General features: G+C 50.8%; 1 protein-coding gene across 9 annotated transcripts in view; it reads left to right on the top strand.

The window, feature by feature from the left end:
• ASTN2 (astrotactin 2) overlaps window positions 1-27,535 on the top strand; it is a 340,991-nt gene that overhangs the window by 124,689 nt on the left and 188,767 nt on the right. For 6 of the 9 annotated variants that reach the window (XM_083807091.1, XM_083807088.1, XM_083807092.1 and 3 more), the window contains exons 6-7: window positions 8,268-8,414; window positions 20,481-20,648. In XM_083807091.1, coding sequence (XP_083663217.1) covers window positions 8,268-8,414; window positions 20,481-20,648 — 315 coding nt within the window. Of the gene's footprint in view, window positions 1-8,267; window positions 8,415-15,300; window positions 15,415-20,480; window positions 20,649-27,535 lie in introns of those variants that run through there. The other 3 variants (XM_083807089.1, XM_083807094.1, XM_083807096.1) reach the window with 2 other exon arrangements.

Here is a 27,535-nt window from a genome sequence, read left to right as displayed (position 1 = left end):
ACTGACTCTTGCTTGCGGCATCTCCCTCCAAGCTGCAGGCGCTGTATGTTAGAGCAAGGGGGGATCACCGCTGGAAGCTGTACAAATACAAAACGAATGCATCCCGTCAGTACAAGAGCATTAATGCTCCAGGAGCGTGGCAGCAGCTGGGGGTGAGCGAGAGCCGGGCGTACAGGCTGCTGTGCGCGCAGGGGCTCAGCTGCTCAGTCCAGGACCTTGTCGAGCCCCGGCCTCCTCTCGCCAGCCCCCACCCCACCACTGCCTTCTCGGCAGGCTCCTGTGCTGCAGCCCAGCTAACTGCTAATGGGTAATTCATAAGCGTTAATAGTATTAATCTGATTCAGCATTCTCTTAGCAAGATCAAACCCTCTATAAATCCAGAACCATCTGATCTCCCCCGTCTGCTGCACAATGTAGGCATCTCCTCCTCATTGCCCCATCATGCCTCCTTGTGGTCTCAGGGCTGGGGGGGTGCTCACCAGGCAACCAGTGTCCCCAGCGTGGGGACCGAAGCTGCAAGGTCAGGGTTCCTCCATCCTGCTGGCTCAGGACCAAACCCTGACCCAGGTCCTGTCTGTGGATACGGTCGTCCCCACTTGGCGTTTCGCTGGGGTGGTTGTGGAGAAGGCACCCGCGCGAGGACAGGATCGAGGCGTCACTGAGAGGACAGGCAGTGAACGGCCTGCTCGAGCTCCTGCCCCACCGCCCAGATGCTGGCTGGGGACCTCCCTGCAGCAACGTCCGTCCCCTGCTGGGGACGGGGTGCTGGGGCAGAGCAGTCCACGAGGGGTGCCAGAAGGTCGGGTGGTGCAGGAGAGCCGCTCCTGGCTGGAAGGAGATTTCCCGTCCCCCCCCACCCCGGAGGGTGTGTGAGAGAAAGAGGGACACCCTGAGGTGGAAGGGGAGCCCTGGCTGGCAGGGGGAAGGGGAGAGCAGTGCCTGGGACCTGGCCTGGGGAAGGGGTGGGGAGAAGGATGGCGAGACCAGCGTGTGGGATGCTCTGTGCCCAGAGCAGCCTGCCACCACTGCTGCTTATCTTGATTGGTATTTGATTTGATTTAACATGATCTCCCGCTTGTAAAACACCTTGAGATGTTTCTGTGTGTGAGGCTGTCCTGGAAACGCTGTTGTACCATATTAATGAGCCTCTGCTGGAACATAAAGAAGCATCATTAGGAGCGGTGAACTCGTCTGACGTGCAAAAAGCAGTGCAGAGCACAGGCACGCTGCGTCCTGGCCTTGCTCAGGGGCTCCGCACCCCAGGGCGGCTGCAGCCAGGCCCCGCAGGCAGTGCCGGAGCGGCTGTGGTGGCTGGGGTGTGGTGTGGTGTGGTGTGGTGTGGTGTCCGTGGTGTGGTGTCTGTGGTGTGGTGTGGTGTCTGTGGTGTGCTGTGGTGGCTGTGGTGTGGTGTGGTGGCCGTGGTGTGGTGGCTGTGGTGTGGTGTGGTGGCCGTGGTGTGGTGGGTGTGGTGTGGTGGCCGTGGTGTGCTGTGGTGGCTGTGGTGTGGTGTCCATGCTGTGCTGTGGTGGCTGTGGTGTGGTGTCCATGCTGTGCTGTGGTGGCTGTGGTGTGGTGTCCATGCTGTGGTGTGGTGTCCGTGCTGTGGTGTCCGTGCTGTGGTGTCCGTGCTGTGGTGTCCGTGCTGTGGTGCCCGTGCTGGTGGCTGTGCGGTGCGTTGCTAAGCAGTCCTGCCTCTTGCTGTGCCGCTGCTTTGGTTTCCATATCCCTGTCTTTCTTGGGTGATAGAAATGCATTTTAATATCCAAGTAGCCTCGAAACATGCTGTATTATGCTATTATCTCCGGGGGGTGGGGAAGATTGTGGAGCACTTGGCGTTTAACGCCTACATATGGCTAACACTATGGGCTGTGTGCTGATAAAGATGGGGTAATTAAAGTTTATTTTTTTTATAGACTAATCTCCCAAGCATGTATTTATGAGCCTGATTTAGAAACATCATATTACCAGGAGCACAGGATATTCGTGTTGCTTGTAAATCCATACGTGTTCTGAACTTACCTTTTTTTTTTTTCTTCTTTCTTGAACTTAAGCAGCACTGCCAGTATCAAAAAGAAACGAGCCTGGAGTTTTGTTGGTGCATCTCTCCCACCCTTGTCCTTTAGGTGGGCAAGGGAAAATACACAAAGCAGCAAGTAATTAACTGCACAAGTAAATTATATTTCCAAGGAGACACGGTGCATTTGGAGGGTCTGTTTGCAGAGTGTTTACACTGGTGGCTCTGAAATTATCTTCATCTTGCAGCAGGTGCGAAATCTTTGGGGGAATTTGGTGCTCTGCAAGCCAGTTGTGAGCTGTCTGCAGAAGGACTCGCACGCTCTCTGTGAGGCTGGCGCTGGGCTAACTGGCACCAGTGTTTAATGGGGAAAAAATCCCAGGTGGGAAGGTAGAAGGGGCCAGAGGCCTTCAACCACTGCCCTAGCTGCTCCAGCACTCAGTTCAGAGGCTTTGAGTGAGGTTTAGATTCCTGAACTCCTCCTGTCTTCCAGTCTTAATTAAGCTGTGATTAATTGGGCTGGTAGAAGAAAGCTTCTCAGGTATGATTCCGCCCTAAACCGGAGCAGTTTGTCTTTTCTTTCTACTCCTCTCTCCTTTGCTCTTGCAGCCTGGGGCTCAAGGGGAGGTTATTTCTCCCTGTTGAAGAAGTTAGTTCTTCTTCTCGTTCATCCACCTGCTGCATCCCCCTTGGGCACAGGCAGTGCCGGGGTGTCAGGGCTCACAGAGCTTCCCCATTGCTTTCCCTGCAAGTTAGGCTAAAACCAAGACTGAGCATTTGAGCACCCTCATGCTCTGCTGAAGGCATCCAAAGAACAGCAGAGACCTGTTTAATTAAAAGCAGGGTGAGAGCATCTCAACATAGCAAGGATTTGTTAGGGCAGAAGAATCTGGGGAGCAAGCTTGGTCTCAGCTATGCCTGGACGTACTGTGGGCTTTTTTGGACCACAGAATACCCGAGCCAAGACTTAGCTCGTGTGCTGAGGATCTCATGGGCTCCTGAGTCCTAGCCTCTGCCTGGGAAGGTCTTGCATTTCTTCCCCGTAGCTAAAGAAGTTCAGTGGAACTGAGTTTTAAAATCTGCACATTAAACACTTGCCTGGAAGCCCAGAGATTACAAAAGGAGGAGGGAAAGTGCCCAGGCACAGCTCCTCCTGAATTACTGAGCCGGTTTGGATCCCACCCCCAGGACAAGGAAGGAATTATTCATTTTGTTTCACATCTTGAACAGGAGCACGTAGCTCTGGTGAACCTGTTGAGGTTTGTTTAGTTAGCAGTGGGCTGTTAAGAATACAGCTGTGTTTTCAGAGGGCTGGCACTCAGCTGTTTATCTCCAGATGGGTGTTCAAACACTTCTGCTGGAGTGCCAGTGGTCAGAGGGGCAGGCGATGGGATGGAAAACGAGAAATGTACCTCTGTTTAAAGAGGGAGGAAAGGATCTGCTTTTCTAATAGCCTGCCTTCAAACCTGGCAGGAAACTGGTCGTAAGCAATAAAGAGCTGAGCTGGAAACAAAATTTCTGCTCGAGCAGAATTCCCGTGGATTTGGTTCAGTTGGTGACAGCCAACTTCAGGCAGCTCTAGAGGTCAGTAATTAGCAGTGTGGTGGAAACAAGCAGGAAGCGGGAGGCAGAGAAGCAGGGAAGGCAGTGAGAGGAGACTTGCAGCACATTGTCCCTTCCCTTGGGCAGCCAAGCTCAAACTCATTGAGCTGTAATGGGCTTTTTGCTGTTTCAGGCCCCTGTGCACCTTTCCTCTTAGTCACAGAGAGAGAAGAAGCGATGGGGAGGTGATGGGGATGGGAGCCCCCAGACCCTAATCCCAGCTCGGCTTCTGCTGCAGGGTGGTGAAGGCTGCTGTCGTACCCGTGGTTCAGGCTCTTTGTAAAAAGGGGATAATACGTGCCTAACTCATAAGGGATTTGTGACATAATGTTTGCAAAGCACTTTAAGATCCTGGATTGAAAGGTGATTTATAATGGTAAAATCCAGTGTTCTCTGCTCTATTGTATCCTTGACTGTGTCCAATTATCTCAATGGCAGCTTTTCTCCATCTTTTTTCCTTTTTTTTTTTTTTTTGCTTTTTCTCTTTTTGCATTAGTTTAGCAATGCCAACCAAAAGAAGGGTTTGTGGCAGGCACAGTATGCCCTGCAAGAGGATGAGTTTGGAGGTGCTAACTTACGCTAATGATATGAATAGACTGGAAAGGAAAAAGGGGCATCGCAAGGTGGAGGGCACAGGAGATGGGTGATAAAGCTGTGAAATAGAGGTGGGAAAGCTGTTTAGATGATGCATGCTTAAGGAAAGTGAAAGATGCTTCATAAATAATCATTTTGCGTACTCCTGTTGGTCGCAGTGATGGGGTGTTTCCCAGCAGATCAGCCACTTCTCTTGTCCTGCAAATGTCAGGAGCAGCACCCACTGTGCAGGCTCCATCCTGCTGCAGGGGAGGCTTTGCTGGGGCACACTGCTGGCCTGGAAAATGCAGGTTGTGCCTCGGGCTCAGCCTGGACGCCAGTTCCCTGCTCTGGCACCCACATCTCTAAGTGGGTTTGATGAAATTACAGGGTGAAACACGCAAGTGCTAACTTGCTAGATGCATTTCCCATTCAATTTTTAAGCAGATGCTTTATAAATCTCGCTTTGCTGATGAAATAATGATGGCAGAGAGCAAGGAGGGGGGAGCTGGATCAGGTTCCAAAAATAAAGATATGTCCTTGCCTGAATCCTCGGCAGGCACATGGTCAGGTCTGCCAGCAGCTGGGTCATCTTGGCTGCACCGTAGCAGTCTGTGCAGCAGCTGGGTGTATTGCTGGTCCATGCCCTCTCACTGGCATTTCTGTGTTCCCCAAAGTTTTCAGGGGGTGCAGAGCTGAAGGGACCGACTGCTCAGCAAGGTGTCTGTTGCAATCCTGGTACATGATGCTGATGGAGGGGCCAGACTGGGGAGAACAACGTGCAGCTCCCCGGCCTCAGGGTGCGGGGACTGCCCCTGCTTGGGGACCCACAGATTGGGTAGCAGAGGCCAGGGGATGGTTTCTCCTGGTCCTCTCCATCATCAGAGGGTGGCTCATGCTTGCTCCTGGCCTGCACTGAACAAGAGCATCTGCATCTCATGGGGCAGCCAGGTCTTTCCCAAACATGTCTTCATTGCCCAGTCTCACATCCTTTCCCCTTGTCGTCTGGGGTTGGTCTGTCCCAGCACACTGTAGACGACCTGATCCAGCCATCCTAACGCTGCTGGTGAGTTTGTAACTCGAGACCTGCTGATGTTTGAGTTCTTTGGCTTTTGCTTAAACTCCCTGCAACTACCTGAAAGGATGTTTCAGCAAGGAAGGTGTCGGTCTCTTTTCTCAGATGACAAATGATAGCGTATAAGGAAACAGTCTGAAGATGAACCAGGGGAGGTTTAGATTGTATATCAGGAAGGATTTCTTCGTGGAGAGGGTGGTCGAGCACTGGAATACACTGCCCAGGGACACGGTGAAGTCCCCATCCTGGGAGGTATTCAAGAGGTGTTTTGAATGTGGCACTAAGGTTTAGTGAGTGGACTCAGTAGCTCAGGCTGATGATTGGGCTTGGTGATCGTGAAGGTCTTTCCCAGCTGTCGCGTTAAGGGGTGTAGCCGATTAACCGTTATGGGTCCGGTTGGATTCACAGGCACAGATTCACCAATAACGTATTTACCGATTTGGGTCCGGTCAGACTGAGGGTACTGAACTATCATGGTCACAGATTCACCAACAACGTAGTACGCCCTCACTCTAGTTGTGTTCAATGAGAACTATCACGGCTAGGAACGATGCAATTAAGTCACTGCTCATCTTAAGACACTGTTCATCACCGGCCTCCACTTGGACATAGAGCCATTGACCACCACTCTCTGGGTGTGGCCACTGAGCCAATTCCTTATCCATCAGATGGCCCACCCTTCAAATCCATGTTTCCGATTTAGAGATTAGGATGTGGTGTGGGACCATGTCAAAGGCCTTACAGAAGTCCAGGTAGATGACATCAGTCAGTCTTCCCTTGTTGACTGATGCAGTTACTCCATCCTAGAAAGCCAACAGGTTGGTCAGGCACGATTTGTGCTTGGGAAGGCCATGCTGGTTGTCCCAGATCACCTCCTTGTCCTGCATGTGCCTTAACATTGCCTCCAGGAGCATTCGTTCCATGATCGTGCCAGGTACGGAGGTGAGGCTCACTGGTCTGTAGCTCCCCAGGTCGGCCTTTCTACACTTTTTAAAAATGGCAGTGATGTTTTCCTTTTTCCAGTCACTAGGGACTTCGCCTGACTGCCATGATTTTTCAAATATGATGGAGAGTGGCTTGGTGACTACATCAGCCAATTCCCTCAGGGCCCATAGACTTGTAGTTAAGTAGCGTCAGGAGGTTCTGAACTTGCTCTTCGCTTACAGTGGGGGGACTCTGCTCCCCCAGCCCCTGCGCAGAGGTTCGGGGACACGAGAGATGTGGGAAGCCTGACCACTAGTGAAGACCGAGGCAAAGAAGTTGTTAAGTACTTCTGCCTTCTCCACATGTGTCAGTACCAGTTCTCCATCTCGATTTGTCAGAGGCACTACACTCTCCCTAGTGTTTCTTTTGTGGCCAGTGTACCTGTAGAACCCCTTGTTATTCTTTGCCTCCCTCACCAGGTTTAGTTCTGTCAGTGCCTTGTCTTTCCTGATCCCATCCCTGCACATCCAGACAGCATTTCTTTACTCTTCCTAGGGCACGTGGCCCTGTTTCCACCGTCTGTGCATTTCCTTCTTTTGCCTAAGTTTGACCATCAGGACCTTGTTCAGCCATGCTGGTTTCCTACCTTCCCTTTTTGATTTATTGCATATGGGAAAGATAGTTCTTGTGTTCCAAGGAAAATATCCTTAACGAGTTCCAGCTCTGATCAGATCCTCTGTCCCTAAGGACTGTGTCCTATGGGATCTTATCCACTAATTCTTTGAACAGCTGGAAGTTGGCTCTTCTGAAGTTCAGGGACTTTGCTCTCAGCCAGGCCCATATCCATCGAGATCACAAACTCAACCAGGGCATGGTCACTGCAACCGAGGCTTCCCCCAGTTTTAACTTGGTTAACAAGTTCTTCCGCGTTGGTGAGCACCAGGCCCAGTAATGCTTCTCCTCTGGTTGGTTTGTCCAGTACCTGGACAGGGAACTTGTCCTCTGTGGACACCAGGAGTCTCCTGGATTGCTTACTGCCTGCCACGTGGCTTTCCCAGCAGACATCCAGGTGGTTGAAACCCCTCAGGAGGATGAGAACCTGTGAGCATGGTGCTTCCTGTAATCGGAACAAGAAGGCCTGATCCCTTCAGCATCTTTCCAAGACATGAAGTCCCTTTTGGTGCTTCCTAGTCTCCTTGTTGCAGCCTCAGTTGTCCTTATTCTGTGATTCTGTAATTCCATTTGCTTAAAAAATAAATAAGAAAGAAAGAAAGAAAGAAAGAAAAAAAATGAAAAAGAAAGAAAGGAAAAAGAAAGAAAAAGTAAAACACAAGGTGCCAAACAAGGCTGTCTGTGCGTGCAGGTCTGCACAGAGTAGCAGGGGAGGAGCAGGACGGGGATGTCCCCAGCTGGTGGCTACTCCACGCAGACATCCCCTACCCTACGTGTCCAGCACATGGCCACGGAGCTGGGGACAGGTGACCCACTTCCCGTCCAGGTGCTGGCTTCAGAAGCCCCTCTTTGTGTTGGGAAGTGTTGAGTTGGCACTTGTAACAAAATCCTTTGTGAGCTGCTTTTTCTGAAGGTACCGTAAGCTTCTGTGACTGACAAAATAAAACTTCTCCTGTAATCTCCGCTGCCTGTAAAAAGCGGCTGGCTCTGTAGGTTGCTTTGTTGTTCATCATAGTCCCTGTGTGATGACTGAATATTTATACATATTTGTATAAATAATTAACACTCAGCAATGCTATATAAAATTTGTAGACATAGATTTCTCCTGGTGTTAAGCAAGAGTAAATGATGCCATGGTACCAGCAGCCCTCGGATTTGGCTTGATTATTTTTGTGACTTGATAAAATTTGCCACATAAACCTAGGCTGATGAAAACTGCCTGGGGCTTGGCTGCAGGAGCCTGCAGGACCATGAGCAAACCGTGATGGGAAGAATAGGGTGTGAAGGATCCAGGAGCTCTGGTCTTCATGGGGCAGGGGGAAGCAGAGCAAGCTGGGGGGGCCTTTCGGGGTGGGGGTGCCGAGGCGGGTCCCTCCCGCAGCACCCACCACTCTCTTTGCCTTCCAGGTTCGATGAAAAGCCCCATCAACAAGACAGCCCTGACCCTCATTGCGGTCAGCTCCTGCATTCTTGCCATGGTGTGCGGCTCCCAGCTCTCCTGCCCGCTGACTGTAAAGGTGACACTTCATGTACCTGAGCACTTCATCGCCGATGGTAAGACCCCATGGGCATCAGAACCCCTTCACCCCACAGCAGCCGCTCTCTTTATAGCTTACCTAAAGCCTCCCTGAGTCAGCACCTTAGCAGGCATCTCTAGAGGACCACACCATGGGGGTAAACTTTCCTCTTCTCAATTGCACCTTTGTTGTTTTTATCACTAAACATATCTGATGGATATTCCTGTTCTCATCTGGACTCGCTGATGAGCCCCGGGAGCCTGCATATGCGTGCTCCTGTCCTGCAGCAGGTGATCTGTTTGTCCCAGCCCCTTGCAGCAGTGCAGAGTGAAACTGGTAGTACTTGAGCAAAGGCAGAGATGCTTTGAAAAATTAGACAGGGGCTGCTGTCACTATTTATTGCTTTCTCCGACTGGGCTCCTTGCATTTGTTGTGTTTCACTGACCTTTTCTTTATAATGTGCAGTGAGCGTCAAGTGCAAGTTTTCAGTAACACGAGGGCAAATTTCATTTTCTTCCAGCCGATGGGACCCATTATTCAGTCAGTTCCAATTCCTCAGCTTCCGTGCTCGCCTGACTGCTCGGGGCGTGCTGAGGGTACACCTTCTCCCTGCCAGAGCTGTGCTGCTCCCAGCCCCGTGCTGGTTCCCATCCACCCAGTGGGGTTGGGACGGAGGGTGTCCCTCGGGGGTGCGGACATAGTGGGGAGAGTTAGATGCTTAATGAGGTGCAGCAGTGTGGAAGAGTGGGGCTTAAAGCATCCCCCCATGACAGAGAGGGATTCCCTAGTCTGTTTTAAATGGTATTCAGCCTTGATGAGAGTGGGTTCTTCAGTCCCAGCACGGAGCCTCACCACGCATGTGTGTCTGCACCTGTAACGATGCTTTTGGGATGGGTGCTGTGTGCAGCCAGCGGGTTGGTGCCCTGTGCTGGTGGGAAGGCTGCCGCTGCTCTGCCCCCTCAGGAAGCTTCTTAGCTGCTGGCTCTGGAAATTGCAATCCAGTCTCAGGGGCCGGAGGCTGCCCTAATGGCTAAAGCTTGGTTATTAAGAAAAAGAGGAGGAGAGTGTCTGCTTTGTGGCCTCAGATTGGAGGAACAGACCGTTAGTGGAGTGTGGAGCTGAAAAAGGCATAACTTGAAATAAGGGACTTGGCTGCGCCTTGACCTGCTTCTAAAAGGCATTAAGTACTGCCCAGGCTGCAAATAAATATTCTGTAGTTTTCACAGATTTTTATTCCGAACAATCAGAGAACAGAAACTCATTTTGCTTTGGGGAAATGAGGCTGCTCCAGTATCAACTCGCGTCCCTCGGGGCACCGGCCAGGTTATCGCATAGGCTGGAAGGGACGCGCTGTCCCCAGCCCACAACCAGCCGCAGAAGAGAGGGAGAGCACAGGAGCCCTGCTGAAGGCCAGGGGGAAGGCAGTGGTGGAAATAGGCTCCAACATCCTGCAGAGCCCCTGGCCCACGGAAGGCTTGCGTCCTCGAAAACTAAAATAAAACAAAATGTAATGCGACTCCGTAGAGTTAAAGTGGAAAGACGAGTCTGTGCTTTTCGCCAGGAAGGGAGTGGCAATGCAAATTATGCAAATACAGAGAACAGTCGAATGGAAATGACAATGAAATACCAATAAAATAGATTAATATCCTTGAAACTGGGGGAAATGGGATGATCTCCAGTTCCAACTTAATGACTTCTTTAAAGAGAAAGTGGCAAGAGGACTGGTAAAAACAGTTTGGCAAAGAATTAAAATGAGCTTTGTAATGAAACTGTAAAATATAATTACAAACTGCAAAAACTTTTTAAATATTTTTATGGGAAACAGTCAAATTCTTCATACAGAAGCAGCAAAGACATTTTGCAGTGGCTATCAGTTTTACTGAAATCTCATCGTTTTATGTGATGGCGGAGTCCATTGCCTGGGAAGAGGAAAGCTCTTAAAGTTGTCCCTTCTAGTTGATTAACAACAAATCCCAAGGCAGCACCAAACTGGCAGCAAAATGCTAGGAAACATTTAAAGGCAACACTGAACTGAGCTGGGCTTGGAAATCTGTATGGCACCCAGGAAACCATTGCTGGCTGTGTTCGGGGAGGTGGCGTGTGGCTTGTCACCCGGAGTCCTACACTGGTGGCGAAGGGGGGACCTGTTCCTGACTTACTGGGTTCATTTCCAGCTCTTAATGCTGCTTTTTGCCAAATATCAGGGCTGGGGGGTGCGAGGGGGGGGCGGGGGGTGCTGGCGTGGTTATTGCCGTGTGAGTGGAGCGGCGGCAGAGCTGATTGCGTTGGCCCACATGGGGCTGGGAGCTTTGATCAGTCTTAAAGCAGCTGCTCACACGGCACCCAACGTCTCGTTAATGCTGCCGTGCACTTAAACAGTCTGCATCCTTAAGCTGCTCTCCTTTGTATGTTGCGTGACGATAAGGCAGGCTCTGTGAGCAGGCGGGGAAGGTGCCTTCATGGGAGATGTTCCCGCACAAGAGAAGGGTGCCCTCTAATTCCCGTTTGATATGCAGTATTTCAATAGATGCCAGTAGCCAAGGAAAATCTGAGAACGGAGAAGCTACCAACACCTCTGCAGGAAAAGCCAAACAAAGACAGAGGCTGAAAGCAATCCCTCTCCTGTCAGATGAAGACTCGTCTGTGAAGGAAATAAATAGATGTGAGCCAGCTCTGGTGCACCAGGATCCTAAACCAAACTGGGGAAAGGAGGGGGGAGAAGCCCCACCAAATGTCTCCAGCCCCAGGGGAGAGCAGCTTCCCCCCTGCAACAAGCGGTGGTGTTGGAAAAAGAAGCTTCTGAGCCTGTTAGAGTTGGAGGATGGGAGAGAGCAGGGGAAGGGCTGGGACAAGAAGCCAACTGGCAGTGAAGGGTGGGAGAGCAGATGATCACCAGCAGTATTAATAACCAGCGCGTCTCTATTGCCCTTGTTTCTCTCTCTTGGTTCGTTTTCTTCCTCGTGTTCATTTGATGGGTTCTCCCCCTGTTTCGCTCCCCTCTGAACAATTACTGACTGGTTTGTACAGCTGCTCTTTCTTCATTTCCCAGGGCAGCCACCTGCACAGGAGCCTGGCACAAGCTGCGCTGCTCTCTGCTGCCCTGGCTGCCGGGGGGAGGCTGGGGGCCTCCCCTCTGAGAAACACATCCGTGCCCGTAAAGCCTCTCGTGTGGTGCACTGCAAGGAGCCTCCTTCGCTGCACGGGTCTTGTGGGGTTGTCATAGGGCTGGGGAAGGCACTGGCTTTGTCCCTGCCCTTGGTGCTGCAGGGGGTTGCATTACACCGGGAGGGCAGGGAGGCCTCCAATTCCTTTCTCGCTCCTTTCTCGTTCCTCCCCAAGTGGCTCAAGCAGCCTCCGCTCCCTTCTGCCACTGCTCCAGGGCATGGAAATCGTGTGTCCCCCTGGTGTCAGGAACTATGCAGCATCTGCCTGCACCCAGCAGCAGGCATCATGCCCGTTTCAGAGCAGGCTTGAATTTATAGGAAGGCTTGCGGTGGCTTTTATGAGGACTTGGAAATGCAAAGCATTATTTAGAGGAACATTTAGCAGCATCAAAGGGGGGAAAAAGAAAAGAGAGTCCCTCCATCTGAGCAATAAAACCCCTTATGAATATGTTAGCCACTCAGCTCGGTGCATTCAGGAGGGTTTTTCTCTTGTAAGTAATCATTCAAAAAGTAGAGAGAGAGCAATGGGAGCTGCTTGCAGGGAAAGCAGGGCTGGAGAAAGATACCCTAGAGGACTTAGCCTGGAGTATGTCCTTGCTGCACAACAGTTTGAAATATAGTATCAATTAAAGCTTCCCATTTTTATGGTCTGCAAAGAGGTTATATATGGTGTTGGTGGATGTTTGTATCGGGATACTTTAGTGGGAGAGGTAGGCGAGGTCCTCCATGGCGTGCAGAAGGAAGGAAGAGCTACGTTTAACCAGGGGCTTGTAGGGCTTCGTTTTATAAGTGGAAATAAAGTAAAGGACATAAACCAGGCTTCTGGTGCTTCAGAGGCATCTCTGGGCATTTGCAGCCTTCTTTCCGCCTCGTTGGAGATGTGTGCCAGGGAAAACGTGGTGCTGCCTCTGTCTGGGACAGCACTGAGCTTGGGTCAGGGTGGTTTCGGAAAATCAGTGAGCAGAGGCACGGCCTGTGCAGCTGGGATGCTTGCAGTGGGCGTTGCTCAGAGCACCGGTGTTTCTGCAGCTGCAGCCCAGCTGCAGATGTGGGGGCATCCCGCGGGATGAGCACCAGCTCCTCCAGCCAGCCCTGCAAGTGAGGCGGAAGGAAAACAAACCGAGCATCCCTGGGAACAGCCCTCGTGGGTGGCTGAAGCACTGCTGCTTCCTGGTGCTCTTCTGGCTACTGGCAGCTGTGCAAACCCGAGCCAGTGCTTTGGGTGTGAGCGGCTAGTAAAGTGGCAGAGCTGGAGGAAGCTGTGCTTTGGGGCATTTTTCCCAAGCTTCATGCATCTGCATCTGCCCGCCTGAATGATGATGGTGTGTGATTGTCACACGGCTGATCAGTAATTGTTTCATCTGAAGATTATTCATTTCCTTCCCCCTGCAACTGTTTCCTCCACGACGCCGGTGGAATTGGATGCTGCTATTAGCAGCTTTTGCTAATTTTCCCCAAAGATTGACTGAGCTCTGTAGACTGCAATTGTTGGACTCGCAACAACTTCTCATTTTGGTTTTAATTAAATTTGTTGCTTTAAATTGTTTGCTTTTGACATCTCCTGCTCAACGTTGTGCAGCCCTCAGAGGTGACCAGGCATTAGTTTGGTTCCTCAGGTGCTGGCTCACGTGTGCTCGGCACGTGCTGCGCATGCGCTCGCATAGAAATAAGCAGCAACGAGAGATGCAGGCGGTGGGGAGCGGCCCAGTGCTGGGCTCTGCTTTACAGCAAAGGAAGAGCTGGAGATGCTCATTGATTTACAAATGAAGCATCCCCACTTGGCACCAGAAGGATGGAGGAAGGGCTTGGGTCTCAAAGATTTCCGTCCCTCAGAGCTTTCCCCTACGGCAGCCAGGCTCCAGAGCTCCCCAACTGTTCCCAGCCACATCAGCCCCCCTGAAATCAGCAGAAGGAAAGGGCTGGCTTGAAACTGGGCTTTTCTGTTGCAGTTTCTCAGCCTGGAGTTGCTCTGCTGCAGCAGTGCCCGTTTTGCTGCGTGGAGATGCGGGTCAGTGCTTCGGCAGGAGCTGCACTGCCAGCCCCAGCCCTGGGTCTGGCTGCCCCAAGCACAGCATATTTTTGGCGAGGCGGCTGTGCTGGGGGCAGCTCTGCAGATTGCATTTAATTTCATCAGCTCTTAATCACTGGGTCATCTCCGTGCCTGCGTTACAGCTCACTCCTGCTCCTGCGCCTGCTTGGCTGGCAAGAAAATGCGAGCAAATGGCTGCAGCATCACCAGACATGAACTCTAAATATTAACATCAATTTATAAACTGTATCAGCGTGGATCAAAGGGATTCCAAGACGGTTTTACGGCGTGAACACTCTTTGCATGAGGAACTAATAAGATTCCGGAGGCTGAAGTACATCATGTTTTTATCGTGCCTGTGACAGGCTTGTGATCCCGCGCTTGGCTTGTCCCCGTGCCGGGGCAGCTCCGCTTGCAAGGGAAGGAAATTGCCTCTTCGTCAGTCCCTTGTGGGATTTATTGGAGCCAACTGGGGGGACTGGTGGTGATGTTTGGATGGTGTCAGCCAGGGCCTGCTTGGAGCTGGGGGTTGTGGCATCCTGAGAGAGGCAGGACGCGTCCAGCACTGGGGAGGTGGCATCGCCCAGCGCCTGCTGAGCTCACACCAGCACCGTTCATTCTCTGATCTGGGAGGGACGGTGAGGGCAGAGTGCAATAAGGCAGGGTGTATTTGGCCAGCTAGCCTGCTCCCTTCCATAGGAAGGAGAGATGAAAACCTGGGCATCTGTATTTGCAGGATGAGACCCTGCCTGTCTCAGAAGAGTGCTGGTGGGTCAGTCCTAGGAACCTGGCTTAGGCCACGCTTGCTTTCGAGCAACAATTCACGGGATACTTGCAGCAGCAATAAGCAGCAATGCAGAGAGGATCTGCTGAGGCTGCATAGCCGAGAGCGTGCCACTTTACTCAATAATTCTCCCAAGTGGTGTCACTGGCAGTGCCCAACCTTGCGATGAGCAGGTGGTGGCTCACCTTGGTCCTGCGGTGCATTGATTTTGCGTGTGCTGCATCTTGGTTGCGTTTTCTGCAGCCTTGGGGGGAATGTTTGGTCTTGGTGCTGGCTGAAAAATCTCTTACATTCACACACACTTCATGTTCTTTAAAGCTTATCAGAGCTCATCCATCAGATACTTAGCGGAGTGATCAGATTTAGGGTGGATTTCCCCAAACTCTTGTCCAATATCTAGAGTGTCGCTGCAGAAGAGCCCCAGGCTGGAGCGAGGGAGTTTGGAGATAGAGAGCATTAAAGAGAAGCTTTGCTTCAGGAATCTGATTTGTCTCAGCCATTGCTAGCCCAGATGCCTACTAAGGACGTGAGTGTGCTGGTACTGACACACCTGGGCAGTTCTGGTGCCTGATAACACCGTGGAGCAGGCGGAGGGGCCCCTTACTTCAAGGGCTTGGTGCTGGTGGCTTCAACCCAGGTCTTGCGGAGGTGAAGCCGCAGCACGTTTGCATGTGGGTGTTTTGGTTCCGCTCAGGTCTGGGGAAGGGTGCCCAAGTGATCGCTTGCTGTACAAAATGAAATACACGCGTTCTTTGACAGCAGTTCATCCCTGGTGAGATCTGGACTGATTTCCAAGAAAATCCAAAGAAAGAATCTGTCAAAATTACCAAGCAAGTGTGATTTAACAATTAAAATGTAACCCCGCTCCTCCCACAGGAAAGATGCTTCTAGTCTTAGATGTAATTGCATACAGATTTGTATCGCTAATTTGCTTCTGCTGTGCCAGGGTGAAAAACGTGAGGATTGACAGCGTTTGTAATGCATGGGAAGCTCCGGATTCGCACATCTGCAGGTTGGGGAGCGCTGGCGCCAGCAGCCCACGGCCGTGCACAGAGTTCAGGTGATGAAAATACCTCCTGGAGCCAAGCCCTGTGTGTGGTATGAGCTGCATTTTCAGCTTGGCTGATAGAAAAAAATAAATGGAAAAGAGAGACGTATGTATAGACTTTTGTGCTTTTAAAAGCTTACTAAACTTTCTGTTTAGGTGTTTAACTTGTTCAAGAGAGAAACTGTTTGAAAAACAAAAGGAAATGGCTACGGTGGATTTGAACCCACTGTGATACTATTCCTGGTTTCAATTTAGAAGAAGAAATTAAGAAATTCATTTGGCAGAATTGAAATCATTCCAAAATTATCCAAAACGGAAATGGCTACTGTGGGTTTGAATCCACTGTGATACTATTCCTGGTTTCAGTTCAGCAGAAGAAATTAAGAATTTCATTTGGCAGAATGGAAATTACTCCAAAATTGTCCAGCTTTGTGCTAAGCAGGAGAGGGGTGGTAGAGCTGGGCCCTGCATTAGCCTGTGGATGAAACCCTGCACCAAGCCCTGTTGCCCTGCTTAGCTCAAGGTGTTTGTGTCCTGGGAACAGAGCATCGGTCTGTCTTTTCCTCTGAATTTCCTGAAAGAGATTTGAGAAGCAAAATTTCTTATTCCCCAGTACAAGGATAGGAGCGTGAGAGCTGATCAATGGGAAGAGCTGATAGGGGAGGAGTTATCTCTTTGGGAAATGTTCTTTCAAGTTTTACAAGAAAAAGAAAGTCTCTAAAGAAATTGAATTATTCTTTGTACTTACAGAATGGAGCAAGAGGATAATCCTTCCTGTGGTCTTTAAAAAAATAAGTAAATCTTTAACAGGATTACAATTGTAAGATAGTGCAGGGATGGGTACATTAATAGCAACCTGTCGCATGACCTCCCGTATCTGTCAAACATAAAATACTAATTTTAGATAAAAGGGAGTTTCGTTGTCCAAGATATAGCAAGTGGACCAAAGAAGACAAAAGGAGTGGAGAGAGGAAGAAACAGAAATTCTTCAAAAAAAAAATGTTTTATTTGATCTCTTCCCGTGAAAAAAAAAAAGTGAGAGAGAAAGGAAGAGCCAAACCCTTTTGGCTGCCTTTTGGGCGCTTTGTTCTTTTCCCTTGTTAGATATCTCTTCTGAGCTGTTTTATCCTGTTTTGTTCTGGAAAATGATTTTTGAAATGTCAAAACTTCAAGGTTCTTTTGTCAAGGCTTAAGCAGTCCCACTGAACTTTGAAGGAGACCTCAGCACGAGAGACGCGAACTTTGGTTGCAGTCTGAGCGGGTCTGGCTTTGATCAGCATTTGAGAACGAAGGGGGAAAAAACACACACACACGCAAAAACCCAAACAAAACAATCCCCCGAAGCACTGGCATTGCATAGCCTCGTAGTGAAATTCCCCTCGGTGCCCGTATGGGGTGCAGTCTTGCTCGTAAAGCCTGTGGAGCTCAAGGGCTGTGTCCTACACCACAGGGAGGTGGTGGCAGGTTGGGAGCTGCTGCTGTTGTGTTCCCTTGTCTGGCTGATGTGACGCTGCTGGGTGCTTTAACCTGGGCCCTAAATGTCTGTGTTTAAGGGGAATTTTGCTGAGCTGAAGGCAGTCAGCTGGGGGGTGGCGTCTCCTGGGACCTGCTCCCCGTGGTCCCTGTGTGCGCGCTTCAACCTGGAGGCCGGGTTCGGGCGTAGGGCGAACCAGCTGGGTCCGTGGGTCTCAAAGCACATCTCCAGAGGGCAGCTCAGAGCTGGGGCTTCCCCCACTGCTGCACAGGCGGTGTGAGCCACGCGGGGTGCATGTCCCCATGGGGTTCATGTCCCCTGGTGCCGTCCTCTTCTGTTACCTCCGCTGAAAGGCCGCGCGTTGGAGAAGGCAGATCTGGCAGATGTTTCTGACAAGCTGAAGGTGTTTGAAATGGCTCTCGCTTAGAAAATGTTTGTTCTCGGTAGTTTCTGAAAGGATTTGATATTCAGTCTTCCCCTTCTTGGCTTTTCAAGATGTTTTTGATAAGTGCACGCTGGTGACTTGTGAAAACTGTTTTATGTGTGTGGATTCTTTGAAAACAAAGAGAAAATTTGTGTAAGAAAGGCTTTGAAATCTTCAGAATTTTAGCTTTCAAAATATTTGTAAAGCTTCTCTTCCTGCTTTTTTTTTTTTTTTAGGCAAGCTATGAAAGGATCAAGGTTGGGATTTTTGTTTGTTTATGTTTTCAGTAAGAGCGAAGGTGAGGAGTGTATCTGTGAACACATCTCACAGCCTTACCCGTCTCTGGGCCGTGATGTGAGAAGTTTCCTTGCTGGAAGTTGTCCCCTCTTTCCTCCTCCTCCTAGGAAGGAAAGGAAGTGTTTGCAATTAACTAGAACTTTCAATTTCCCCAGCTTTTTTATTTTTTCCTTAGCTTGAAATGGAGGAAACATAACATTTCACTGAACTTTGAATCCAGGGATTTTGGATTCAAGTGTTTTCACTTCATTTTTTCTTTTCTTTCAATTCCAGTTGCATTATATTTGGGAAGGTCTTTCTGTGTAAAAAATACGACAAAGCAAAATTTGCAAGTTATTTCAAGCTTCTCAAATCTGTGTTTTTGTTATTTTTTTTTCACCCAACAAACTTGCACCTGGCTCTGGTCAGCCTGTCCCAGGACAGCTTCCCTGCTGTCACCCGCTGGGTCCCCTCCAGCAGGCAGGTCCTGTGCCAGGGCACTCCGATGGCTCAAGTCACCTTCCTCTTTATGAATCCTAATTATACGACTATTTTGTGTCTGATTTGCTTCTGTTACTTTTACTCCGGCTGTATTTTAAATAGAAGTGGGGTTCATTAAGTAAGGATTTAATCAAGAGCTGGTGGTTTTGCTGTTCAGTCTTTGGGCACAGAGGGAGTTGTCTGTAACTGAGCCTCAAAATGCACTTACGTGCTTCTTGAGCCGTGCTAGGAAGCTAGAAAAACAAGCAAGCAAGCGAGATTGACAGGATGCTGTGTGGATGTAAACACTCCCAATGGGTTCATAACGCATTTTCACTTGGTAAAATAAACCAGCAATAGTTACCATTGGTATTTAAAGCTGTCTTTAAATATTGATGGTAGAGACGATAATTAACAGAAGAAATTAGGTGGCTCTAAGGAAATCTCTGAGCTTGGCATTTCAATGCTCTCCTCTGGTGTTGTGGCATTTGCCCTGCAATCTGCTGTTGCCGTGTGGCTGATACAGACGTCTCCTGCAGCCCTGGTGATCCAGGCTCCTGCTTCGCTGGGTCCCCAGAGCAACTGCAGCTCTCATTTCTGTTTGCTTGTGCAGTCTGTAGTTCGGCTGCGCTCCTCAGCTATCAACGTAGAGATGCATCTGTATAAGCAGTATCGATATAAACAATTTAAAATTCACATAAATTAGGACCTCTATTTTTATGGTGCTGAGATCTCAGGATACCTGGAAATGGGGTCGCTCTCCTGAATGTTTGACTTTAGGCTTTGCTTTCTTGTCCCTTGTGTGGATAACGTGGTGTAGGATGAGGTTGAGATGGGCTCCTGCCTCCTAAAGCATCTGCAATTCTCATTCAAAAGGAAATTGCAAGTTTATGTTCAAGCAGGTTCATGTGGGGTGGTTGCTGCTATATTTCTTTTTTTTTTTCTGCTTTTTTAATCTCTTGGCTTTCATTGAGCTAAGAACTGCAGTGCTTAGTAAGGCACTTAGACATTATTTTTCTAAGTGATATAAGCCCTCAAGTTTCAGGAAAATAACACCCTGGATCTATAGACTTGCCGTCCTCGTGTAATCACTAAGAAGGATTTGAATCTTCAGGTAGTGTCTGCAAAGCTTGCCCCTGTTTCCACGTCCTAGCACTTGGAAGGATGCCTGCTATCTCCTGCCTTACCTGGCAGTTCACCTTGGCCACTCCCCTCTGAAGGTTTCTTCTCCCCTGTTTTTAGAGGCTTTTACCCCGGTAACTTTTGTAAAACACCACTTAATGGCAGAGGTTTTTTGGCTCCCCTCTGATCTGTGCAGCACTATTATGGAGGCAGTCTTATAATCAATGTAATTGAAGATCAGAGTTAATGAGGACCTCTGTGCCTGCAAAATCCCCCAAGCGATGCTGGGCCTCAGATGTTAGATAAGGAAATGATTGGGCTGAACTGAAAATCTATTTGGCTAATTAGATGATGCATATTCCCAGATGCCAGTGGGGAAAAATACATTTCACAAAATAAAGAAACATAAGATTTTGTAAGGAAAGATTATTTTGGCAGGAATTCTCTTCTAATTCTCGGGGGAGAGAGTGAGGGAGTTCCTCTGCTACGAGGAGTTGTGTTGGGCCAGTTTGCTGCCTTGAGCTAGGAGAAGGGAAGCGGGGACAGGCTGGGGTGCTGCTGTCCTCCTGCTTCTGGGATCCTGAACTCTGGTGGACACCACCTGCGTGAGCTGGGGACGTGATGCTCTGATCTTATGGGTCAGAATAATTGCATTTGTCCACATTTCTGCAGAGATCTGGAAATCAAATCCAGTATCTCGTGATACTGGGAGGGGTGGCATGGGGGGAGCACCTCAGCAGTGGAGCCTCCCAACTGGTGGACCACTCACACCTTTTGCTGGGGTGTTTGTATGGAGGAACTTCACAGTCAGATGAAGTTCTTTGGTTTGGGTGTTGGTGATTCCAGTAGTATTTTGCTGATCTCAACATCACACCAGCTATAGAGGAACAGTGTGTCTGATACTGGGCAATTTTTTTTTTCCTTTTTTTTTTTTCTTTTTTCCCAATCAGCATGAAAGAGAAACCAGAAACCAGAGAGTAAAAATAGCTTAATAATCTGTCAGAGAAGGCTGAGGAGCCCACAGCACCCCAACCCATGCCCCTCATCCAATTCTCAGCCTTTGCAGAGCTGGTTTCTCCCATTGGTACTGGAGGACCAAGGTCTGACCCACTGCAGCAGGGGCTCTGCTGTGGAGAATGATGGGGCAGTAACTCAGAAGTTCTGCTGCCTCATGTACAAATTCCTTGGTGCCTTATTTAAGATACCCCTTTTCTTCCTTGTGACATGCTCCTTTTTTTTACTTTTTTTTTTTTCCTTTTTCTGCACACCTAACACACTTTTTTTTTTTTTCCCCACCCTTAGGCAGCAGCTTCGTTGTGAGCGAAGGCAGCTACCTGGACATCTCCGACTGGCTAAACCCAGCCAAGCTGTCCCTTTACTACCAGATCAATGCCACGTCACCCTGGGTGAGAGACCTCTGTGGGCAGAGGACCACCGATGCCTGTGAGCAGCTGTGCGACCAAGAGACAGGTAAGGGAGGCCTGGGAAGAGAGAAGACCCTTCAGAGGCTGGAGAGGCAAGGGAGGAGGTTTGTCTCTAGGTCTGCCATGCCTGCTTGGCTCAGCCCCATGCTAGCCTGGTGTTAGGCACAGGGTACGGAGCGGTACCAACAGGGGACACACTGGTGACCACCATTAACAAGGCGTTAAGCAGGTGGGTGCCAGGATGGGGATAAGAAATAGTGGATCTGTCAGTTCGTTGGTGTGGCGACAGCAGGCACGTGGAGTTTGGCTGCCTATAAGCTGTGCCGTTTTGCTGTCCATTTTGGAAAACCTACCCATGATCTTGCCCCATCACCATCCCTTGTCTTCCTTTGACTGTTTAATGGCAGAGCACAGCATTTCCCGTCTGTGCTCCTGCCTAATATGACCTAGGTCTGATCTCTCCTCCACCTGCCTTGTGGAGCTGCAGACACTGCTGCTATCTTTCCCAACCCACAGAGGAGTTTTTCACTGAGCGCACCCTGCCTGCACGCAGATTTGCCCCTGCGAAGCAGCAGCCTGCTGTGCTGGGACTCTTACAAAGGAGAAATGGCACCTTTCCTTCTGGCTCACACACTCCTGGGTTACACACGGGGATCTGCAGCCGTCCGGGAACACAAAAAGATCAAGAGTGCAACCAGGGGGTCTGTGGGGTGGGAAATGCGTGAGTGTGCGACCCCGTGTTGGCTGCTGGTTTTTCGGTGGACTTGAAGAGGGACAGCTCACAGAGGAGAAGGCTTCTTCTGAGCATCCCACTGCCGTAGGCTGTGCCACTAATGCATGGCAGCTGGGGAGGAAGAAACCCTCCCAGCTTGTGAGCTGGGAGCTACGAGTGTGCTGGGGGCTGGCAGGAGAGGTCTGCTTTTGTCTCTCCCTTCTCAGCTGAGATGCAAATACTAAGCTAGGTCTCATAAATCCATTTTCCTGGTCAACACAGTGTTCTGTTTTCATACTCCTGGTCCTCAAGTCTTGTCTGCATGAAGGCACTGACAGGCATAGCCACAGCACAGAAATTATTCTGGCCAGTTCCTCATGCTGACAAGCCCTGGGTGTCACCTGCAGCCCCAAGGTGGGCTGGGAGGTGGCAGCAGCTCCCTGGCATGTGGAGGTGATGCAGGAGGAGGATCTTCACACCCGCGTGGCTCAGCACAGAAGGATCGTTTTAAACATCAGCAACACGCATTCAGCTCTGAGGATGAGGGAAGATCAGTTCAGTTCTCCCCAAGTCCAGGGGAGGAGGAAGGAAAGACTTCTGCTGCCAGCAGAAACCACGGGGAGACCCTATGGAGGTAGCTCTGCTCGCTGGCACCGAGAAGGGCTGATACGGCCCCTGCATGGTCTCGTGTTCTCCCACAGCAGCTGCTGCTGCTCCCTGTGCATCCCCAGTGCACCAGAGCAGCTTCTCCCTCTTGCTGGATGCCCCACGCTTGAACAGGACGTGTCAGATCTCGTTTGCAGGGAAGGCAGTGATGCTCATTAGCTTGGGAGGTGCTCGGCTCCGGTGCCGTGCTGGGTCCTAACCTCAGCTGCTGCTTTACAGCTCCCGTCCCTGCTTCCCATCTGGCCAAAACCTGGGTGGCGATGACTCTGCCTGATGCTGATTGAAGTCTGGCACATCCTGGATGTTGGATGGAGAGAAGGCAGTGGGATGGGGAGAAGGAAACGGGTTTAAGGGGTCTGTGAGCTGTTCAGAGGTAACAGCCAAAGCAGGAGGAGCAAGGCAGAAGATCTCTGTGGTCCTGACACGTTAGGCACGTTGAGGCTCTGAGCCAGTCCCATGATGGAGGGAGGGCAGAGAAGCCATGCTCTGAACTGTCAGCTTCCTCACCCAAAATGTACATCAGCTTCTTCCCCCTCTCTCCATCCTGGCAATTTGCACATGGATAAACCAGAACCTTTCTCCCGTCTGCACCAGTTGGATCCCCAGGGGCAGGGCAGGACTTGCTGGTGAGGCTGCAGGTTTTCAGAGCAGTTTTCCAAATTTTACCAAGCAACCATCCACTGACAATGAGACCTCTGGAAGTACCTGCTGGACACCCTGCCCCAGCAGAGAGCCCCAGACATGGCTCACATTCATCGCTGTTGACCAGCCTTCAGCTGGCGAGAAGCTCCCATGCCAGGCTGGGAGCAAACTGTAGTTCTGTGATGCACAGCGTGCATTTTGAGATTTATTTTTATTAATGTCATTCTGTTTTTAAGGGTGATTTATTTTTATCACCACGAGAGAGAGAGAGGCCTGTGGTTTTACTAGGGGATATAAATCCCATCTAGATTTCAACCTTTCCAGGTCAGGGATTTTATCATCTCTGGGAGCATCCCAAGTAGTGGGTGCGAGGAGTTTCCCTGCCCTCCCTCCTCTCTGGCTTCCAGGAGAAGGCTGGACCAAGGTTTGTCCTCTCTGGGGGATGACTGCCCTGCAGGTTTCCCCTGTGAAGAGCAGCAGGGCCAGCCTTGAAATGCTCCCACACATTTATAGCTGACCTCTCCTGCAGTGTGGATCCAGCCTTGGCCCAGAACTTCTTTGCTCCAGGGTTCAGGCAGAGGTGTTCTCAGCAGCAGTGCCGTGGGCTCCTGGCACATGTTTGGACAGAGGCCACCAGGTGATGGGGGCTCTGTCTGCTGAGACTCAACCTCTCACCCTTCCCAGGACTGAAAACCTCTTTTGGGTTGGAGTTTTTGTTTAACATCTGTCTGTACGATGTGCTGATTCGTGACTGAAGCCACTGAGTGCTACTTCAGTATAAATAATAATCCACACTGAAGACGGTGGCTCTGAAACGCTAGGAAATGCCAAAACACATTTTGCTTGCCTGACCTTAATTTGGCTTCCCTTGTGCCTTCGCAGTGTGACTCATTCTTTAATTAAATGATTGCTGCCCCTGACAAATTTCAAGCCCGTATTGCAAAGTACGAACTCATCAGAGCTTTTCGGAGAGAGCACCAACATCTGCACATGAGCAAAATGCCATCTTTCACTTCAGGTGAGCTGGGTGCCTCTTCCAGATGCTGGCACATCCTCACACAGTGCAAACTGTGGCCCAGAGCTGCTCCTCAGCTGGAGAGCTTCAGCCAAAATGCCCCATCTTCTTGGCAGGCGCTGCTTGAAGCGAGGACAAGGAAGGTTTGTTGCCTGCTGGGACTTGCAGGCACCTCTCCTCGCTCTCAGTTTTTTCAGTGGACATGGCATTTGTGCCACACTCTGGGATGTCTTCTTGTACAATCATGGAGCCCTGCTTTTTCACTTGCCTCCCTCACCAGTGCTGGTAACATTTACGAGGGCATCCGTTTTTGGTGGCATATGCAAATCCTGATTTGTGAGCACAATTACCTGCTTTGTATGCACAAAACTGATTCACTTGCACATTCTGTGGGCATCACTTAAGAGGCCTGCTGGAGAATTGGTCCCTGAGGGCCAAACGCTGGGAAAAACAGCCTGTGATTCTGTGCTGTCAGGCTTGCTAGAGCAGTGGCATAAATGAGATGGATCGCTACCTTGATTAGCAGGTGCAAGTGCGTTGATTTTTTTTTTCCCCATCCATAAATCAGGCACTTACCCGTCAAAGCTCTCTTCTATGCATCCGCAATTGATTGCACCCACAAAACAATAGGCACATGCTTGTAAGAACCCAATTAGATGTGGTAGTGAAAGGTCTTTTCTAGAAATTGGCAGGAAAAAAAAAAGAAAAAAAAAGGTTTCCATCATCTTCCAAATGGGCTAGTTTGTCACCTGAGCTGCAGATGGTTTTGCTGTCCTGGTAGGACAAGGCTCTTGCAGGCAGGAAACAGATGAAAGTCGTTGTTAAACATACCCATTTTTTAAAGGCACTTGTAAAGGGGATTTGGAGGTTGCAGAGCTGAACATGTAAATCAGTAGATGACCAACCTCAGTGAGGGTGTATTTGTGTTTACGAAAACAGTCATTTTCACTGATAGTTCAGTGTAATATCATGCGGCTTTTGTGCACATCAAGTAATATTTGTTTGTTCTCGTACACTTCTGCTATTTTCGCTGTTGGAAGATCCCAGTGTCTTTATTGACTTAGACTTTTATAAGATGAGGTTCCGTCTCTCTAAGGTATGTAGTTTAATAACTTGGTCAAAAACCATGTAATATACGATTTCTTTCCAAGTGGCGGCACAGCTTGCCTTCTGCACCAAGCAGGGCAGGAGGCAGTTAACTCCCAAGCTAATTTAGCTTCAGGCTGAAGTGTTAGACATAAACAGCAATCAAAATGCATGCCTGCGAGGGGGCTGAGTTAAGGTTATCTGTGCTGTCTTTACACTCTCATTTTCTGCCATTAGAGTGTTTAATCCTGCAGCTACTAATGTTCTTGTAATGGCATTTCTGTGCTTGTCTAAAGGCCATGAAGGGGAGGGAAGGGAAGTGAGTGCTCCTGGGCCCATCTCACCTGCCTGACCCATCCCAGCAGCACTGCAGAAGGTCACTTCTCACCTATGATAGTTGATCGGGGCAGTGGACATCCCAGAAGACAGCAGCCAGGCACTGCAGAACACCCTTGGGTGCTGCCAGCTCAGGACCTTGCACTGCTGCCTTGCATCAGCCACGCACATGTGTCCCCTGGGAGCTCCCTCGGCAGCACGGCTCAGGGGCTTAGCAAATGATAATGAGAATAATATCTGTGCTGAGCGTAAACCAGACACAATCCCCACAAGTTAAGCTTGTTCTTAACTGCTTTGATGCATCTGGGCAAAGAGGGTGACTTGTAGTGGGGGAAGAGGAGGGAACCGTCAAGTTAATTCCAGGTTTTCCCTGCTCACCCAAAGCACAGAGCCAACCTGCAGAAGGTTTCGCAAGGGCACGAGGATGGCTCAGCTGGCAGCAAGGAGAGGTGCTGCTCCTGGGCCCACGGCACCTCCTCGTGGGTTAGCACAGCTCCCAGGCTCTGTTCGAAGCAGTGCTGGGAGCCACTGGTGCGCCCAAAACTTCCTACAAGGGGGTTTCGGTAGGTGGGGAGGGAGATGGGCCAAGGCAAGAGCACCCCACCTGGTTTGGGGATGTGGCAGGGACCAAGGGACCAGGCTGTGCCCTGGAAGGAGCCCTACAGCCTGCACCCAGGGTCTGCAAATAATGAAGAACAGATCCTGCAGGTGGGAGAGGTGTCCACAGGGCCAGAGCCTGTGCTTCAGGTGGCTGCAGGACAGCAGGGTCCGGTTCAGCCTTGTCAGACTTTCTCTGAGCGCTGGATTAAGAGGCTTCTGTGACGTTCTGCCAGGAGCTCAGAAACCTTTCACAAAGGATAAATCAATGCTGAACTTCCTCTGGATGCTTCTGAACCTCTGAAGCCTCGACGGCTTCATTACGGGAGGGCAGTGGCTGGCGTGGCAGGAGGGGCAGGCATCGATCAGCCCCTTGTCCCCACCTCCGGAGGGATGCACCGGGGCCAGCAGAGCTGGGGTCAAGGCTTTGCTCCCCTGCAGTGGGGAAGGAGAGGGGCACCTCAGGTCCCCCCCTATCCGTCAGTGCTGCATCAGAGCAGGCTCGTCATCCCGGAGCTGGCTCGGTGCGAGCACGCAGCCCCGTGCCGCTGCTGGCATCAGCTCGCCCAGAAGAGGCCTACAGGCCTCCCAGGCTGGTCCCGCAGGCCTGTCAGCCTGCCCTCGGTTCCAGGGAAAGTTCTGGAGCAAATCATCTCGGGTGAGATCCCACGGCACGTGCGTGGCATCCAGGGGGCCAGGCCCAGCCAGCACGGGTTCACGGAAGGCAGGTCGTGCTTGTCCAACCTCGTCTCCTTCTATGACCGTGTGACCAGACCGGCGGGTGAGGGAAGGGCTGGTGGTGTAGTCTACTTAGACTTCAGCAAAGCCCTTGACACGGTCCCCACAGCATTCTCCTGGGGAAGCTAGCTGCCCGTGGCCTGGTCAGGTGTGCTCTCCTCTGGGTAAAGAACCGGCTGGAGGGCCGTGCCCAGCGGGTTGTGGTTAAGGGAGTTAAGTCCAGCTGGCGTCCCGTTACAAGCGGTGTCCCCTGGGGTCGGTGCTGGGGCCTGTCTTGTTTAATACCTTTATTGATGACCTGGATGAGGGGATTGAGCGTACCCTCAGTGAGTTTGCAGGCGACACCGAGCTGGGAGGTAGTGCTGATCTGCCTGAGGGTAGGGTGGCCCTTCAGAGGGATCTGGGTAGGCCGGACTGCTGGGCTGCCCCCTGTTTGCTCCACTGCTGCCAGCAGCCCCCTAACTCCATCAGTAAAAATGCCATTGCCTGCAAAGAGCAGCTTCCCTGGGAGCACAGGGGCTGCAGCAGCTTCTGCTGCGTGCCAGGCTGGAGGATTAGGGGGATCCCGTAGCATTATCACAACAGATCGCCTCTCGCCCTAACGAGGCTAACAGGATTACCCGGCACGCTGGCACCGGCGTGCCTGGCTGTGTGGTGTTCGTGCAGCTGCACGAAGAAAAGAGATGGCTGGGGGTTATTTCTGTTTCAGAAGGAACAGAAATGGTGCATTGGGTGAAATGAAAGAAAAGTTCTGCAGCCCACAGGTGCTTTGCGGCTGCCTGCAGCTCTGGGTTGCACTCAGAGCTCCTCACCCCATCGGCTCCTCAAGCAGCCTCCTCGGAAATGAAAGCACAGCAGGAGGAGGGAGGCTGCACGAAACTGTCTGCGAAGCTCTGGATGTGTCCTGCAGCTTGTGACAGAGGTTACCCCCTGGGCAGAAGCCGACCCAGAGACGTCGTGTTCCCTGTAATTGGCCGTGGCTGTGCAGCCTTTGGGATTTGGTGTAAGTGGGAGAGGGGAGCAGGAGAAGCAGCGCCACAGAGCAGGGCTGGGGGCTGGCTGGAGCAGGGCGCTGCTGCTCTCCCATGGCCTCGGGTCTCCCCTTGCCCTCCCAAATACCTGTGCGTGTCACATGAAGAGC

The sequence above is a fragment of the Anser anser genome (assembly GCF_964211835.1).
Source record: "Anser anser genome assembly, chromosome: 21".
Classification (NCBI taxonomy): domain Eukaryota; kingdom Metazoa; phylum Chordata; class Aves; order Anseriformes; family Anatidae; genus Anser; species Anser anser.
Note: the sequence above shows the minus strand (reverse complement) of the source record. Positions and strands in the feature narration are given on the sequence as shown.